The sequence below is a fragment of the Anabrus simplex genome, chromosome 3 (assembly GCF_040414725.1).
Source record: "Anabrus simplex isolate iqAnaSimp1 chromosome 3, ASM4041472v1, whole genome shotgun sequence".
Lineage (NCBI taxonomy): Eukaryota > Metazoa > Arthropoda > Insecta > Orthoptera > Tettigoniidae > Anabrus > Anabrus simplex.
In genome coordinates this window covers 142,988,431-143,008,819 of record NC_090267.1, presented here as the reverse complement: position 1 = coordinate 143,008,819, position 20,389 = coordinate 142,988,431, and the positions used below count along the sequence as shown (strand labels likewise).

The window sequence follows — 20,389 nt, the reverse complement described above, 5'->3', positions numbered from 1 at the left end:
ATTTAGTTGTATGTTATTTGTAAGAATTTAGTTATAAAATAAGTTTATTGTAAGGTTATTTATAAGGTTTCAGTTATAAGATAATAATAAGTTTTATTGTAAGTTAGTTGTAAGTAATTGTGTAAATGAATACTTTAGGTATCCTCTAGTGTAATCGATTTAGTATTATAAGTTAGATAAGTTTTAATTTAGGGTCACTACTTGGAATTTTTTCCCCCTTACGTCAGGTTTAGGGCATCCTCCTGTAGTTTCTTTTCACCCCCACCATAATCTTGTCATGTGAATTGTAGATAGCAGTGCTTACCCCGGGGCTAGTGCCCTAATATCCCTGGTGTGCGAGGGAGAGTCCCTACTGCATACTTATTAAGCCACCCATCGGGTGACTCTACGCGAGATCTTGAGCCCAGCAGCATACTTTTACCTCAAAGTATTCCCCTGTCTGCTGCGGTTTGTGTGTGTTACAGTGGCTGCAGTGACCAGCTTCTTAGGACAGCAACCTGAAGTGCCAAACTGGGAGGCACACTGTGTGCCTTGGGCGTCACTATCCGGCACCACTATCCTGAGGGGAACATCCTATTGGTGGCAGGCGGACTGGACGGTGTCTCACCCCGGCTTATCTGGTGCAAGAGACCACTGAACTGCATCTCACCTAGGTGTCTGGTTTGGACTGACATTGAATGGAGGCTGGCGGCAAACGGCCGTGTCGGCAGCCGCATCATCAGCAAGAACCTGTGGCCTAGCTGTGCTGTGACTGTTGTGGGAAAGTAGTGCAAAAGTGTTAGCAACAAGTGAGAAGTTTTGGTATTTCTAACATCTGGCAGAAAGTATGGTGTACATGATTTGGTAGACAGAGTACAAATTAACTAACCATCTGTGAAAGACGGCATTTTGAAGTGCAATGTGACAATCCATGTGGATTTTGTGATATTTATTCAAGAGGTGAATCTATATTATTTTTGAAAATTATGTGACAGTTTGTGTTGTTGGTTATGACAAAGTTTACTTCAAGAAATCAGGTGTGTTAAAGTAATGTACCTTTACTATCGGTACTGTGTGAAAACGTTCTATCGCTTGCTCCCCAGTGAGGTTATATTATTGGTCGAGCAGGGCTCAACTTTCAGGGGGAGGAAGATGTTACAAGTGAACTATGTAATGTGAGTGGAATGTATTTTTTTTAAAGACTTTATTGACGAAGTACTATATAATGTTTTATTTATTATGACCTAACCTGTACTGTTATTTGTAGAGCATAAGATAACGTAATGACCTACCTGTACTGTGTAAGATTGGTGACGTGCATTTGTAAATAGTAGAATTCTGTTCTACTGTATAGTTCCTGGAAAGATCCAGAATGTGACATAACTTTTGTACAGGGTGTGTTACTTTGTTTGTAATGTATTCTAGAAAATATTTCTGACTGTTCTGGAAATACGACATTCACGATCAGGCGTATTCTAGAAGGTTAGTCAAAGTTCGCGATCGAAAATAAGGTTGTGATTGGTGAGTTTAGGTGGCGATAGTGAACTCGTGCACGCTGATTGGCTGCATCCAAGGCCGGAATTTCCTATATATAGTGAGCGAGGCAGTGTTCGAATTAATTCTGTATCCTGAAATCTGTCGGTCTTGGTCTATCTGTCTGCGAGCAGCCTATCTGGTTGACGTCCCCCGGTTTCCAGGATGGCAGTCTCCTTTGGTCAGCACTCTTGAATTCCGTTCCTGCTAAAATTTCGGTAATGTTCCAATTTGCTCTTCATACAGGAGTCTGCCCTAACCTCGCCTAGATTCACCAAATTAGTTACTTATGCCGCCTTAGTTTTTCAGCTGGGCTTACCTGTACGTTTCCGAGGCATTCCCATTTCTTGTTTCACTAACATATGTAGAATGTAGTTTAATATTATTTCCCTTGGGGTTTGCCTCTGGTAGTTCTGTATCACTTTAGGTACGCTAGGTTTTGGATAACCTTTTTCACATCACTGTAAATTGCACTGTAAAACTGCATTGGTAACTAGATGTATAGTTGATTTGAAATTTGAATTTACACTGCTACGAAATAAGCTATCTATATCACTGAACTTATAGCTCGTAACTTGGAATTGTATTTGAATGTATTTGTAAAATTATTTTGTAAATAATTTTTTTTTAAATCTAAGGATCACGGGAATTTATTTCAGAATCCGCGGTCTAAGCCATGTCCATGCCTTTGGTAGGTTCCCAGCCTTTTTCGTCTTCCGTTTTGTCGTCCACTAGTTGGCCCTACTGATTTTTATGTATATGTTTTGTTGGAGATCCGCGTAATGCCAGCTACTGTTTTTCCGAGTGTGTAGTGTTTCCTGATATTGTGTAGTTTGCTCTTACCTCCCCCTTTTAACTCTGTTTGTGCCTTGTATGGTGTTACCGCTTGTAGTACAGGTAACACCATTAATTGTAAATAGGTTATTGGAGACTCTCAAAATTATGAGAAAACATATTGTGTCATCATATTCTTCTAGAAGCCTGGCCAGGCAATGTATATAAAGAGGCAGTCTTGAGAGTTGTTAACGAGAGTTGCTAGTGAAAGTCATGAACTCATGTGATTCTGTTGACATGCTAATAGAGTAGTAGTAGTAGTAGTAGTAGTAGTAGTAGCAGCAGCAGCAGCAGCAGCAGCAGCAGCAGCAGCAGCAGCAGCAGCAGTGTTTTGTTCAAGATAGCAGTTTATTACTGCACGAGTGTATAATATGTATATAAAATTTGTATATAAAATAGTGTACACAACTGACAGCATTTCGTCTGTGCATGTGTGTCTTTGTGGTAACATGAGACATCTTCCAAATCATTGGCAACATGTTGTGGACAATCTAGGGGACTACTTTGAGGGTTTACTGTACTCTGAAAATAAACATTATATAGCAGAGGGATTTCATGGCTGAGTTTTCTCACTTTGTATCCTACACCTGGTAAACCTATTCAACATTATTCATACATTCTGCATTACCTTAAGCTTCCCACACCCATCTGTTTTGACTGGTAGATGCTACATTCATGTGGAAAAAAATAGTTGCCATGACTTACAACTCAACCCATGAAAGTGTTGGCTGTTAGTGTTTTTTTTTTTTTAAACTAATAACCTAGGTCTACTTCAAAGAGCAGTCATAAAAAATAAAGTAAATGGCTCTCTAAGGGATATACTTACAGGACAGACATTGGAGTGCTCAGCAATGTAAGAGCCAACATTCTCATTCTTCTTAGACAGAGACATACAAAGCAAGAGAGCATCTCTCGCTTGCTGCCCTATGCCACCCTCACGATGAACGAATGGAATCAGCAATGTGAAGATAACAAACCTTAAAAGCAAATTGATTTTTTTTTGTATTTAATTTCACATTAAAGTACATATAATTTTGGTACAGAATTTTTAAAGAATAATTTTTCCTTAGCTACAGAATACCAGAAGACACAAAAGATACATGATATTCAGCACAGTATCAATAACAATGACAAAAGTAGAGATTTTTCTTTAGCTCAACCACACATTTTGAACATATTCATCTGATATGCCGAAAACCTGTCTTCAGAGTTAATCTCCAATAAAATATTCTAAATATTTTGATCTTTCAGTTTTGTTTTTTTCTACTGGTTAACGTCGCATTAACACATTGAAGGTTTTTGGCAATAGAAGGATGGGAAAGGGCTACGATTGGGAAGGTAGCGGCCGTGGCCTTAAGTAAGGTACAGCCCCCAGAATTTGCCTGATGTGAAAATAGGAAACCAACGAAAAACCATCTTCAGGGCTGCCGACGGTGGGATTCGAACTCACCATCATATGCAAACTCCTCTTCCTTCACTCTTGCCGAAGTTCTGCCACAAATCATCTCTGCACAGCTTACAAATGTGTTTTTAAATTTGGTTCATTCTTCATCTACACTTTCTGTTTCTGATACAGGGCAACAACAACAACCACTACTCTGTGGTCTCCATCAAATGCCTTACCTAGCAGTGCTGTTACATACATTAACAGTTTAAGATTTATATTCTCAACCAAAAAATAATCAATAACTGTTTTTGTCCTCCTTTCACCCCAGCCATATCTTGTGATCTTTCTACTATTCTTCTTTCTATACCAAGTGTTACGCATGAACATTCCATTTCTCTCACAAAAATCAATCAACTTGTCTCCCTCGCCGTTTCTTAATATCCAAATGGACCAATCACTTCTTTTTTACCAAATCTGTCATTTTCAACCTTCGCATTGAGGTCTCCCATGACTATCACTTTCACATTGGTGATTACTTTCTCTTTCCCACCATAGCTGTGGAGGATTAAACCAGCCTTTGGGCTGAATACCCAACATAACAATCCCACCTTCATATTATTAACTGTTCGCTGCCCACTATCACAGCTCCCGCAGCACAAGAACTGCGCATTGCCTTTAGCATGGTACGCCCTAACCTTTTCCGAGGCTGAAAATTACCACCACTCATTGTAGGTTACTGTTACGGTAGGGTCGCCACTCTCAAAGACGTTTTAGAGCTACTGCCAGCAATCATTCAGGCCGCCCCTTACATGGGGAAAGATGCCCTAGCAGCTGACCCTAACATGGGAAACATACGCTGCTGAAGAATAGTGTAGTCACACTATTCCCCGAGTGCTGGGCTGTCTCTTCAGCAATCTCCACCATTCCAAAGTCCATCGTCTTCGCTGTAGATTTCGTTGAGGTCTTCATTCATAAACCTGATCTGGGACCCATACCAGATACTATACACTGGGTCAGTGTACTCTGGGACTCATATAGGCAGAGGCACCACTCCCTGGGCAGGGCTGCCTCCATAGAGGGCCCTACCTGCTACCTACTGACTGGATGTGTATTCATTTTAAACTTGGTCAATACTGTATGAGAAACAATTTTCCTCTTCTGTAAGCATTACTGTTCTCCAGAGACAAAGCAGAATCCTAACAATATTTGCAATTCTATTTCCATCATTAAGTTGAACAGATGAACGATATCATATTTTGGTCATAGGGCCAGCATTTAACGCCTAACGCATATGAGAGGCTAGTGCTGAGACATGAACGAGGGGGTGCCAGAGAGCCAAGTTCTGAGTTGCTAGGCGAGCCAAACAAAACGCTTGGGTATGGCAAAAAAAAAAAAAAAAAAAAAAAAAAAAAAAAAAAAAAAAAAAGAGAGAACGGTGCTTGTTGCAAACGAGACAGAATGTTCAAATTTTATTTGGGGATGAACCTACTATCACAGCACACTAGTGAAATATGAGAAAAGACAGGCTTGGAATCACCTGAAAATGAACTAATTATGCTCGGGGGCCCCGTCTTGTGTAAAGGTATAACAGAGATAAATTGTAACTTAATTTATCAAATGCAACTGGTTAATCTGATTTCATAACTGTGCCTTATTTAGAAATTATTCATGTTTTGAATGTTTGTTGAAGTGCAAGCAGGACCCTGGACAAAGGAATAGCATCTGTTTGACGGGTTTCTTTCCCCGTGAGTGGTGTGGGGTAAGACCAACTATAAATAAGGCCTGCTAGAGGCATCACTCTCGCTAGCTGAAACCTTGAGAACGTACGATGCGTATCGCTTCTGCCATGAGATAAACAGTAAAGACATAGTAGCACAGGGAAATGCCCAAAATGAGAGCAGGAATTCTGCAAATAAGCTCACCTTGAGCAAATATTAACATTGATTAGTGTTCCATCAGTCAGGAAATTAACTGTTTAATTGTAAGGTGACTGCAGAATGCGCGGAGTTGATTAGCAGTAGACTGCTGGATTGATACACAAGTGACTGGGTGACTAACCCTTAATTAGGAGCTATCGGGGCTGGACTAATGCCCGAATAGCGGGAATAGTAAAATGTTTCCCATTTAACATGTGTCAGCGACAACCCACCACAACAGTCTGTGCCAACTACAGAAGCCATCAGGATGACCCAATCAAGCAGAGGACATTAAAATATGGACATCAGTGCGGGAATCGACCGGCAGACTTCAGCCCTGAAATCCAGTAGTGCGATGACACACTAAACTACTATGATGGCCTAGATGGGTGAGCTGAGGAAACCAGATAAGTTGGAACTAATCAATGCATGAATTAAAAGACTGAATTAAAACCAATGGTTTCTGTATATAGTAGATTTAATCAAGCCCATGAGGTAAGTTTTATTGTATTTATACAAATACGTTTAGGGCCGGAAGTATGCTTTAGTCATGCTTTGTATAATTTTAGTTTGAATATAAGGGTAATCTGTTATTTAGATTTGATTCTGGTGTAATTTATGTAGGTCTATTAGTGTCTTGATGTGACACATGGGAGCTTGGTAAGTAAAGGTCACTGTACAATGCAGGACGGAAGTGCTTCATAAGCTTTCAAACCGAGAGTCTAGTGAATAGGAGCATCCAACCAACTTAAGGGTAGAAATTTTATGTACTTCTAGATTTAAGGCATGCCTTTGCAACTGGCCAGTCATGGCAGAGGGATATGTTTTTCCCCATCGCCATGATAAAAGGGTTTTCTAAGAAAAGTGACAGGCTAACTTTTGACCATGCTCGTGATTTGAACTGAGTTTTGTAATATTTGAAGCCGAGATGTGCTGAGAATATTGTAGACAGCCTGATAATGAGAGAAAGCATTGAGGCTTACTTGATGAGGTTTTTATAATCTGTGTGAGTGTATTCCAAACAATGAGTTGTATTGAGAGATTATTTTGAATGGCCACAGCGCCAAGTTCTTGTTCTGCTGTGATGTGAAAATCTGTCATAAGCGAGGGTGTGAATGTCAAGTCTAAGCTGATGGAAGAGGCCTTGGCTGAACAGAGCACGGTAAGTTCCATTATTTGGGGGAGCAAAGGAGCTATTGAGTTGCCTCGCCACATTTACAAAGTTAGAAAGTTTGTTTCTGTAGCCAACTGGGTTCACGTTTTGGATAAATTGAAAGCCGGAAAGGAACTGCTGTGTGCTGGATGAACGCAGGCCAATGACCGTCCCTACACTTGACAGGACATGAGTACAAGGCCCAATCCTACCATCAAGACCAGTGTATACAGGGTGAAGCGAAATTTGCGACGTGCCAGCAATAAAAAATGGCTCTCACAAAAATTCGAACTTTGAGTATATCCGGTAGAAAAAGAACGTTGAAGAGTGGCAATCTGGCAAGACTGTAACCACATGCAGGGTAACTACCTCTGTCAGCACATATTATTCGTGTTGTACAGTTAGTAGAGTGGATAGAGTTTTGGGTTAGCATGTAGGAGGTCGAGGGGTCGATTCTGGGTTGAAGTGTATGTTTTTTATTTCGTAAATGAAGTCCAGGTGGTATTGTATCTGGCATCTTAATCGTCAACAGCGATTGCAGCGGGTCCTCTAGAAACCATTTGAACTTACATACTACGATCCTAGAAATGGACGAACAATCGTTTTCACTGGTCAGCTTTGAAAGACACCCTTTCCACATCATGGGCGTGAATTATTCGCACCCTCCTCCAATGGTCTCATAGATTAGTATCAACTATTATTCTTCCCTCGTTCAGGTCCATTACATTTCGTTAGGGCCTTACGTTACCAGTAGGCCTAGCAAAGTATTTGTTGTGTTCAGCGTTACAAAATGTTGTAAAAGTAGGATACATGTGACTGTATTACAGTATGTAATGTCCGATGGAAATTAGCAAGTAAAAAAATGCGCCTCAACCCAGGATCAAACCCTCTACCTACTGCATGCCAACCCAAAATTCCATCCACTGCATCAACTGCACAGCACGTGTATTATTTGCTGACAGAGGTACTTACCATACATGTGGTTACAGTGTTGCCAGATTGCCACTCTTCAACGTCCTTTTTCTGCCTGATACACTCGCAGGATGAACTTTTGTGAGAGACATTTTTTTATTGCTGGCATGTGAGGAGTCGCACTGCGACACCCGAGTGTGCGAATTTCGCTTCACCCTGTATACTGTAAGTATTTCTTTTACAGGTTAAGTATATTATTTGTAATGATGAGATTGTTGTTGATGTTTATGTGCCTTGATTTTATTGGTCATAATGTCATATGATTATGCGATACTAGCCCATGTATTCTGGGGTGAGAGGTTCTGTCCTCATCCTATTGATAATGGGTCCTGTCCGATGCTAGAATCTGTATTATTTTGGGGGAATACTGGGCCGGTCCTAAACCAGTATCAATTACGTATTTGCTTGCGTCTGTGTTCTATTGGGAGTGACTTAAATTACTTATTGAGTGCGAATCTTTCTACTTTTAATATCACGAATCAGAACGGTTCATTTCGAGGCCTATGGCCAAGTTAGTTTCACTTATGCAGGAGTATGAAGTCGTGTCCAGGATACTCAGCTCGTATTCCATGACGACAATTTACTTATATGGGGTTCGATGCCCGAAGTCACTTCATGACTATAAAACCCCACAGCACTTAACGCCCTTGAAAGGGCCTTGGCCTGCCCAGCGACCGCTGCTCAGCCCGAAGGCCTGCAGATTACGAGGGGTCGTGTAGTCAGCACGACGCATCCTCTTGGCCGTTATTCTGGGCTTTCGAGACCGGGGCCGCCATCTCACTGTCAGATAGCTCCTCAATTCTAATCAGGTAGGCTGAGTGGACCTTGAACCAGCCCTCAGGTAGAGAGAAAAATCCCGGACCTGGCCGGGAATCAAACCCGGGGCCTCCGGGAGAGAGACAGGTACGCTACCCCTCACCACAGGGCCGGCCACTTCATGACTATTGTAAATTCTGTAATTATCTGTGTTAATTTCTTTCGGGATTTTTATCTGATACTTATGGTTTAGAATAATGAATTCATTCTACTCATTATCTACTTAGTTCTCATTCACAATAATATTTAGATACCTGTCCTATTGATAATCAACAGTAAAATATTGTTACGAATAAAACTCCATCTGCTTTATTATTCTAATTTATTTCAGTATGAGCTAATAAATGCACACACACATTTAAACACACAATTCTAACCAGTTATGAATGACCATACTTACTAATTGCAAGTCTATTCACAAATCCCTCTCCCTTACGGCACAGTAGGATGTCCAGCCCGCTCGTCTACCTGCAGACACTTTAGCCCCACTTTCACTTCCCCAGGTCCAGTCAATCAACTCATACAGCAGCTGTGTGTAGACCGCTAGATTTTAACACAGTGCCACTAGCTGCACAACACACGATGACTGTTCGTTGGTTCGATTCCACAGACAGTCCAGCAATTCACACAGTCACAAGCAGTTAACAATTAAACAGCTCAACTGTATTCAACAGCAGGACGATACAACAGCAAACATTAACACAGGTCCATTTACCTTCACACTCGCGATAGTGGCTTCCCTCGCTGACTCACGCAGAAATACATGAACACTCAGTACAATCTTCCGTTCTGTTGTCTACACCTACACACTGGTCTCTCTGACACCACAACAGCTCCCCATTCAGACCTTGGTGGGACACTGGTGACAGCCAACACCTCTGTCGCCCTCAGCCCAGCCACCGAACCCCAACACAGTCTCACACGGAGGCCAACACTGACTCCGAGAGCAACACTGACTGACTGCCCACGGCTAGCCTCTCTTTTTATAGCTCGAGTGATTTCAGCAAGAAATTTTGCAATGTCACTAGAGGCAGAAGATTCCCGTTGAATCTCCAGAAACTCACAGGTAAGCTGGCCAACAAAAACAATACACAGAAAGGCCCGCCCCACCCTACAAGCCGGCTGGGAGATCCGAGGTCGTGAGAGTCACTAGCCCCTTCCTCGAAGTACCAAAAGGAGCTACCACCGGGCTGGGACGTAACAACATTGAGATAATTTGATGACCCAGTTTGGACAAACCAAAACCTCTACCGACTATCTAGCCAGGCAAAATTTAGGACAGGTGATACGATACAATATCTAGGTTAACATCTAGGTTAACCTTTTATAGGACAGAAGAATAATTTTCAAAAATTATTCCAAATATATTTTATTTAAACTCTGCAACATTCATATCTCTGTACCATGCATATGCTGATCATGCCTCTTTTGACTTGCCCAGCATTCAGGGCACAGGACGATGATCGAAATCCCATTTCTAGCATCTGATTGAATAAGACATGTAACTTATCTGATTTTTTAAAAATTATCTGTATTCAAACTCAATCACTGAACCCAATCTTTTGACAGTTACACAAAAAAAGGAAAAAATGTAAAAAACAAAAAAAAGAACTTCTATGAAGCACAAAATATAAATACATAGGTAGTTAAGAAGTATAATTGCAGGCTCAGCAGAGACAATCCTATGCCACTTTGGACTCAGAGATGAAAAGCAAAATATGTTTGAAATAAACCAAATTATTTGTATTAATTCCAAAATAAGGACATCTGTCGGACAGTTCAGGTGACCAAAAAGAACAAATATAGTACATAAGTGATAAATTACATAATGTCTACTTGCTTTGAACACAAGAAGTTATATGCTGTACGGTACCTACGATATATTGAATACCATATTATAAATGAATCGTTCATTTCAGAAACCTGTCAGATGATATTTTGATCGAGAATTAGATTTATACATATTATGAATCATTTGCTGTAAACACATATTTTTATGCACAAACCTGTCAACTGTCATGTCTCTGTATGGGTTTGTTCAAACACAAAATATTGAGTTCAGTTCAGAAACCCGCCAAGCGACATCACATGACGTGTTTCTACAGTAAATTTCATGTTTGTCTTGTGGTACCCATGGTTGTTATTGTTTGTCCTGTCGCACCATCTGTTTAACCTTGTTATTACATCAACCAGTTTTTGTTGTTGTGAGATGTTAAACTTCCTTAGTGTTGAGGTTATAATGTAACATTTTGTGGTTTTACGTTTTGTTTTATGATAATTTGCTTTAAGAAATGAATAGTGGAGGTTCTAAAGATGAACCTAAACCGAAAAGAAAATGAGATATTGCCAATAAAGGTAAATATAAATGTAGTGTCATATGAAAAGCAAGAGTGAAAAGTGAAGGATACACTGAAGGCTACCACACACCAAAGCAATCGCGGTGGCGGGCACAATGGTGGTGGCATATTTCCTGCTGAATTTAAGAAGGCATTCAAACAGTCAGCGATCTTGTGAACAGCGTTCTGAACAGTGGAATGTTCTACTCCATGGTAGTGATCAGATGCTGCTTGTCGAGTTTGCCCACTGCCCGCGTCACTGTGTGTTGGCAGGAACAATGCGTACGACAACAGAGCAATTTGATTTGTCGCATCCTGATTACAAAAATATAAGAAAGAAGGATGAAGTCTGAGAGCAAATAGGTAGATCACTAGCAACAAGCGGTATTTCACAAATTCTAATTTTTTGCATCGAATTCTTATCATATAATATGTAAAACTGCCAATGCCAAGTGTTGGGCAACGGGAAATAACCTGATTCCCTAAGGGAGCCAATGGCTTTGGGTGAACGATCCCCTTTACGTGGGGTAATTGTCCCTACAGTGGAGGAATGCCATTGGAATCCATTATGCAGCGTCTGTTCTCCAGGTTAGGGGCGGCTGCACAAGGAGTCTGTACTCCCGAGGAGTGGCCTCATTATCACCTCACTGGATCACATCCAGAGTTGTAACTCATGACCTAGCCCCACACAGGTGACACCTGGACAGTCAACCATGGAAGGTCTTTTAAGGAATACTCCACCGGCTGAACCAAAAGTTCAGAGAAGGCAGCATTTGGATACGGTGGGCTGCCACTTTAAAGATACCATGAAGTCTGAGATACGGAAATACCCCAGTACCACATACACGAACGAGACAAAATCAAGAGTCAAACCAAAGCAGATAACATACTTCTCTACACACAATATAAACTCACTCATGCAAACTGGGAAAATAAAAAGTGATCACCGACATAATGGATCAACACAAAATTCTTATCATAGGATTACAGGAAATGAGAAACACTGACCAGGATGCCTTGGAATCTCAAGGACACAGACTTTATAAAGGTATACCTGGGAAGAGAGTGATGAAGAATGTCCCATAATTTGGAACAGGATTTTTGGTCAGACTTAAAATAATAAACTCAGTTCAAGAATTCAAATCACAATCTCTTTAAAGGAATCTAATAAAATCTATACTATAACAAATGCCCATGCTCCCACTAATGATAAAAACAACTCCTCAAAAGTCCATGAAGAAAAAGAAGAATTTTGGGACCTATTGGACCAGACCATAGATAACATCCCCAAACACCATCTAAAATTATTAATAGGCGACTTCAATGCTCAACGAGGCAGAGAAAGAAAATACTGTGACATCATCGGAAAATGGCCAGCACACAAGAGAACAAATAAAAATGGAGAGAGACCAGTTGACCTGCGTAAAAACCATAACTTAATCTCAAAATCTACATGTTTTAAGAGAAAACCTCAAAAACTCTAAACATGGAAACACCCTGACTACACTAAAAGAGAATGGCAACTGGACCACATCTGCATGTACAAACACTACCACAAAGAGATCTATAACAGCAAAGTCCTCTGAGGAATAGACACAGATTCAGATCACTGCGCAGTTAAAATAAAAATGAAACTCACTCCCCAGAGGAGACAACAAAAGCCCCTAAAACTAAAAGAAAAATAGATCCTACTCAGCTAATCAACAATGAAAATTAACACACAAAAAAAATGAAAAAGCAAAAATCACAGATAAACTTGAAGACTTAGTAGGTTAGTACACAACCTTAAACAAATTATAGAGGACCTGGCTTCAATTAAACCACGTAAAAAAACATCAATGGTAAAACAGCGAATGTGATGAAACAGTGGAGGAAAGACATCAGGCATGGCTATTACATCAGTTCCAAAAATCAGGAATATCCTATCAAAATCTAGTAAAACAGAGAAGAGAGACTACCCAAGTTTTAAGGATAAAAAGGCAGCATCGTAGGGACATGCTGCAATTAATTGAAGAAGAATTCAATAAAACTCAATCACGAGACTACCACAAAATCTTCAGAAAACAGCACTGAAAATATGAATCCCCGACCCTACTGATGAAGGATGAAAATGGTAAGCTGGGTCATAACTATGAAGGCAATTCTGGCTAAATATTTCAACAAGTTTCTAAATTGTGAGAAATCTACAGATCTCCTTCATTTGGACACCAACACCCCAATGACTGAGCCCATGACCAGGGAAGAACGTACCCGAGGAAGGATGTAGCAGTACAACAACTATCCCAGCCACAGGCAGACGCAGAATAAGATAAGTTCCACAATTTATTTTAAGATCATTTATGTTTTTCTTTCTTGAAGATAGTTGTTGATTGATGATGTTCGGAAGGAATAGGTCGTTATATTTTTGTGAAATGTTTAATAACACATAGTTTCGACGCAAGTGATTCAATAGTGATGCATTAAGAAAGGTTATAGGTAGTCTTCCGTAAGATTTAAATACATCCTGAGGTAGGAGAGTGAATATATGTCAGTGAAGTATTACGTTAGCAATATTTCAGTTAATTCTGAATAAGCCATGCCAAAGATACGGGAGTTTTGATGAAAATGAAGTACGATACATGTTTATATCAAGTCGTAGGTTACCAAGTTCGTAAATATTGACGACTTATTGCCAAGTTTAAGCCAGTATAGGTTATATGTGAAGGTATATGGATAAGTGAGTTGTGTATTCCTATGCATATGATTAGTTGTTGATCCATGAAGTGTTATTTTATGTAATTATGAAATTAATTGATATGTGCATTACGTAGAATCGAGTAATACTGGCATGTGATGCAGTATAAATATGAAGAAAATATGAGAAAGGGAATAGGAGATTATGGAATAATGTTGTATAAGAGAGGGTAGTGGTTGAATTATGATAAATATGAAGACGTATAAGGAAAGATTTTCATATAAGGTTAAATAATGAATGGTTAGGTAATGAAAATAGGCATCAAGGTTATATTGAATGGTAGTTATGATGTTTAAATATGGAATAACCTATATTACGCATTAATGGCAATTTGGTAATAAACTTACGAGTCAATAATAGATAATAATCATCGAAAATAATTTCAAGTAACCTATAATTAACACTCATATAGCAATTTCGAAGAGAATTTCATATTAGTATATGGTTTAAACTGATTTAAACTAAAATAGCAGGTCATTAATAGGATATACAGGGTGTTTCAAAAAGGACTTTACAATTTTGACAGCTCATAGTTATTTATTCATTTCAGTTACAGGCATGGTTTGGTGTCATCTTGACTGACAATAGATCAAGTTTTGACTCACGTGGTACGCTAGTACAGAATCGCGCCACTGCAAGCGCTAGTGGCAGTTGCAGCAAAGATGGCTGCCTTCACCGGTCCCGAGCATGCTCGCTGTGTGTTTTGGTTTGAAGAGTCGAAGTCGGCGACAACTGTGCAATGTAATTTTCCTCCCAGTAGGCCTACTATTTATGAGTGGCATAAGTGCTTTATTGAAACTGGATGTTCGGTAAGCCATAAGAAATCCTCAGGTCGTCCACGTACGTCTGACAATGTTGTAGAGCAAGTGAGACAACGCTTTGAGCACAGTCATCGAAAATTGACACGGCGTGCTTCTCGAGAGCTGGGTGTCTCGACGTGCAGCCGTGCAGCACACACAGTGCCAACACTCAACATATCATATTCTACAACATAAAAGAAGCCCCCACGCTATCACCAGAACAAATGTACATTGACTAACATCGATATAATTTAAACCTTACTTCAAGATGTACGGCATTTTAAATGAAATTCAGCTCATAATAGGCACTATTTAACTTAATAATGGCACACGCAATCTTTCATAACATCTGTATATCAAGATAACTTCATCACCTGCATACTAGCAGTTGTTAAGGAACATTGGAACGAATGAAAACAACTATAAGCCTCAACTTTGGCATATATACACCGTGTACTTACCAATTTACAAGTACAATGCAGCAATAACAAACAGTACAAATCAGAACAAAAAATTGGACCCATTTTACTTGTTTTTACCATTTATTTTTAACTGGCCTGTTACATCGGGTCTAAAACTTTTTATGTATATATATCTTAAAGACGATAATGCTGTAAATATGTAACAATTTTACAAATACTAGTGTAAACAAATGTAAACTTCATTTGATGTTTAATAGATTAGGTACATGAGGTCACATGCCTCACATAACAAGTACTTTTCAAGCCAAAGAATAAGATCCATTCACTATTTTAATAAGCAACTTTTTAATGTTTGGTTTAATATGATGTTTTTGAAACCAATTTAATGTGTCACCTGAAGATGACCCCATAGGGGTCGAAACCAGTACTGACCAAATTTACTGCTTTATAATAAATAAATATTGTATTGATAAGGTGTAGGCTTCTAAATTATTTTTGTTTGCTAGGGGCTTTACGTCGCACCGACACAGATAGGTCTTATGGCGACGATGGGATAGGAAAGGCCTAGGAGTTGGAAGGAAGCGGCCGTGGCCTTAATTAAGGTACAGACCCAGCATTTGCCTGGTGTGAAAATGGGAAACCACGGAAAACCATTTTCAGGGCTGCCGATAGTGGGATTCGAACCTACTATCTCCCGGATGCAAGCTCACAGCCGCGCGCCTCTACGCGCACGGCCAACTCGCCCGGTTCTAAATTATTTATGTTGTAAGATTATCTTCAGCGATGAGGCAACTTTTCAGTTAAGTGGTAAAGTTAATAGACACAACTGTAGGATCTGGGGCAGTGATAATCCAGTGAAATTGCTAGAACATGAACGTGATAGCCCAAAATTGAACATGTTTTGTGCATTGAGCAAGAGCAGAGTTTACGGGCCTTTCTTCTTCAATGAGAAAACTATCAACGGAATAGTGTACTTAGATATGCTGGAAAACTTTTAATCCCGCAGATTGACGCTGATGACCAAGAACTCGGCATACACTTCATGCAAGATGGCGCACCACTACTCTACCTCTCTGACGTCCGGGATTTCCTGAATGTACGCTTTCCGGGTAAGTGGATTGGACAAGGTGCACCAATTGCATGGCCCCCACGCACACCAGACCTGACACCTCTTGACTTTTTCTTGTGGGGATTTGTCAAGGATACAGTGTTTGTTCCACCCTTACCGGCTTCTCTACCAGAACTCAGACGTAGAATCTGCATCGCAACTGAACGAGTCACACCTGACATGCTGCAGCGAGTTTGGCAAGAAATCGACTTCAGATGGGGTGTGTGCCCCATGATCGATGGAGGTTACATTCAACCTGTTTAGGTAAAACTTGATCTATTGTCAGTCAAGATGACACCAAAACCATGTCTGTAAGTAAAATGAATAAATAACTATGAGCTGTCCAAGTTGTAAAGTCCTTTTCGAAACACCTTGTACAATCTTAGTGTCTTCATTATATCAGCCTATCACTAATGAGGAATTAGGAATTTCATCCTGGTATTCCTTATCAAATTGCAGTTATATGATTGAATTTTATGAAGTGGTCAGACATAATTGCAACATGACGACAAAGCTATTGAATCTACTTAGGATGATTTCACCTATTTCTAAGGAAAATATTTTGAATATAATTATTTATGATTAATAATTTTTTTAATATTATGGTAGGTAGCCATTGGAAGCTAAAAAATTGAAACTAATCTTATTCTGCGTATACCTAAGTAAACATTTAATTGTGTACATCGGATATGAAAGAAGTGCTACGAGTTAATCATTCTTAGGACTGCTACCAGATATTTTCTTTTCTTATTATTATGAGATTTTAAAACTTTCAAACATGTTAATCAAATAATTTTTTTGACATAATGAACTCTTGAATGTTTAATTCTTTAATAAGAAACCTAGAAGTTGTGAGAAGCAATTTATGTTAGGTCAAGGTAATTTTTATTTAACTCATTCAAATCTGTGCAGATTTATAGGAAATGAATTATATTTATTCATGAAATCAAGAGCTTGGAAAAGCTGACTTTTTTTTTTTTTTTTAATATTCAAGGCTATGATCAAGAAAATTAATTTAAACCGTTGGTTTTATAGAAATATCATTGTAAATAATGATGAATATTTGAACCTAAAATTTAACCTATCCATCATATACCATATTTTTTGAATAAATAATAGTTATTAAGTTTTAATCCATCATTATTATTTATAGATTATAATATTAGTTATAAAATGATATCACAGCTGATAAGAAATTGCCGATCCTGCGGTTGATTCTAAACTGAAATATCCGTAAAACTTGCCTAACGTAAATGGAAGTAAGATAGTGAATAACTCTCAGTCGAAGTCACGTAAAATTTTTTATACTTAACATAATCCCTGAGATGTTCACCGACACTGGGTGCGGATTTTCTTGAACGCCAAGAAATACGGACTTGGAATGGCGCACCAGAGAACATCAATTCCCCCACAATGAAGGAAGTCTACCAAGCACTGAATAAATTTAACAACTACAAAGCACCAGGAGAAGATCAGACCTCTGAGGAAATCGGAAAATATGCAGGAAGATCAGCAAAAGTTGCCCTCCATCAACAACTTGTTTCTATCTGGATTAAAGAAAAACTACCAGAACAATGGACAACAGCCCTCATTCATGCACTGCACAAGAAAGGAGACAAAATCGACCATAATAACTACAGGGGAATCTTGCTCCTAGACATAACATACAAAATCCTCTCAATAATCATCCTTAAAAAGATACATTTACAACTTGAGAAAGAACCAGGAAATATCAAGGAGGTTTCAGACCCTGGAGGAGCTGTCCTGATCAGATCATGAGTCTTAAGTTCATAATGGGCTATAACAGGAGAACAAACATAGATATGGTGATCACATTTGTAGATTTCAAGAAAGCTAACGATTGCATCCATAGAGAATTCCTGTTTAAAATTTCAAGACACCTTGGACTACACCCCAAATTAATAAACATGCTAAAATTGACCCTTACTAACACCAAATCAAAAGTGAAGTTTAGGGGGTGAAATATCAGTCATTTGAAATTAAAACTGGACTATGGCAGGGAGATGGGCTCTCACCACTATTATTTACCTCTTATAACCTCAGCGAGCCGATCTATTTATTAGCTTGAGTGGTACTGCTTAAAACACTCAGCGTGCCGATCTATCGGCTATGTGTTCGGATCGATGTATTAGTACCTTAATGGTCTCCCAGATGTCAGGAAAAGGCAGCAATAGTACCTATTTTCGAGAGATCTGTTCGAAACAAATAAGGATATCAAACCACGTGCGTTTACCACATGGCGAGCTGAAGTGTTGTGCTTGCGAGTATACTCTTCTTCAGGCTTCAAAATACGTATTTTCCTTCGTTATATTGTTTCCATTTTAATAGTAGTTTATTGCTTGTTATATTTTGTTTATATTCAACATTTATCGATGTTCTCAAGTGAAGTTTCGTTTAACATTCCATGTTATTAGATTTTCGTGCCGCCAGTAGGCCTAATTTTTTAGATGGCTGGGCCAAGTTTTAGGCTAAATAATTCCGAAGTCTTGGATTATTTAGATGCTTTAGACAATGCCAGTGACTTTATAGCCGATACTGATTCAGATTTTAGTCCGACTCATTGGATGAATGGTCAGCGTTGAGGCCTTTGGTTCAGAGCGCACCGGGTTCAATTCCCGGCCTAGTCGGGGATTTTAATCGCCTTTGATTAATAGTTCTGGCCCATGTACTTGGTGTTTGTGCTTGTCCCAATACAGTGAACTACCAACCACCACAGAAACATGCGATAGTGATTACATCACTTCATATAGGGATTGTGTCAGGAAGGGCATCCGGCCATAAAACAGAGCCAAATCCAAAAGTGGGACACAGTTTGCACCTGCGACCCCACAGGTGTAGGAAAAGCGGTAGAAAAAGAAGAAGAGTGATTCGATTTTACAGATAGTGATGATAGGAGAATGTTTTCCAAAACATAAATGCGAACTCCGGAAGTACGTGTACAGTTTTTTACATCAGGTGCTATACGGTAACTCATGGCTAAATAAGAATACAAAAAACAAAATTATATCATGTTATACAGAATTAAATGTTCTTGCCTTCAGAATAACTCATCAACAACATCACTAAAGAACATATTACTTTTTTAGTATTTGAAAACCAATTTTTATTTTTTGTAATATATTATCCAAATTTCAATTTTTTTTGTAGTGAAATATGCCATGAACAATTTTTGGATATTTTTTTCCTAAAACTATATTGAATGGTGTACTGTTGTGATTTTTTTCAATTTTGTATCTGGGGATTTCTTTATACGGCAATTTTTTACATTTTAACATGCATAATCATGAAAAATGGTCTGAGTGTTTTGGGCTTGACTAGTGGAAATGGCCTGAGAGCAAAAGGGTTAATTGTGCTCTAGAAAGGGTAATGAGGGAATGGTTTAGGAAATGTCCTCCAAAAATAAAGATTGGCCCAATAATCAAAACAAATTGCCTGGGTTTTGCTGATGATTGAGCCCAAAACGCAAATATCAGAACTTCAAAACTGCAATAAAATTGGCCTCAAAATATCATTTGAAAAAAAAGAAATTAAGGCCCAAAAACCATAAATGGTAATAAAATCAAAATAGTAACTCCATTTACATATCTTGGAGAAGTAATAACACATAACCTAAATTTAAAAATCTCAATTCAAACAAGAACAAATAGATTAGCTAAAGCACAAAAATTAACATGGGACATCTACAAAAAAGAAATGTCTATCAATAAATGCAAAAATAAAACACTACAACATAGTTATAAAACCAGAAACTGCATATGCAGCAGGAACACTTTTTCACCTGAATACACAATCAAAGAAAATTTCAGAGAACTGAAAAGAGGACTGGCAGATCTTGCATCAACAAAAACTACCAGAAAGATGCACAGTGGCGGATAATGTAGTCTACAAAGAGCTAGAACCCATTACAGATACTATGCATAAGAGGAAACTGGGATTCATTGGACATATCATGAAGATGCAGGATTCGAGACTTCTGAAACAACTAGTACAACCCAATCTCGTTTCAAAATATACCACAACAGGATGTAAATGAATCAGAGAAGTAAGAGAGGATCTGAAGGAAATAAGCCTTACAACAGAAGATAGCCTAAATAAGATGAATACAAACCTCCACTTTACCCTTACGTGAAACAAACCCACAACATGCACACTTTCAACCAAGGAACGGGCACGAAGATCGGGTCGTCTGAAGTAATACTGGGAGGATCGCAAAGCCCGAACAATCCCTTCAAAGAGATCTGAATGATGGACTGACTAAAATGATCCTATGTGGTCATAAAACAAGAAGACGAATATGCAATGCATAGTTATATACAAAATCACTTTAACGGAACAATTACAAACGTTAATTACGTGAAGTAAGTTACTTAAACACTGC

The 20,389-nt window shown here is 38.9% G+C and overlaps 1 protein-coding gene across 3 annotated transcripts in view; it reads right to left on the bottom strand.

The window, feature by feature from the left end:
* Positions 1 to 20,389, bottom strand: part of LOC136866081 (FHIP family protein GK23746) — a 607,505-nt gene that overhangs the window by 503,640 nt on the left and 83,476 nt on the right. For all 3 annotated transcript variants that reach the window (XM_067142738.2, XM_067142740.2, XM_067142741.2), the window contains exon 5: positions 3,173 to 3,323. In XM_067142738.2, coding sequence (XP_066998839.2) covers positions 3,173 to 3,323 — 151 coding nt within the window. The remainder of the gene's footprint in view (positions 1 to 3,172; positions 3,324 to 20,389) is intronic.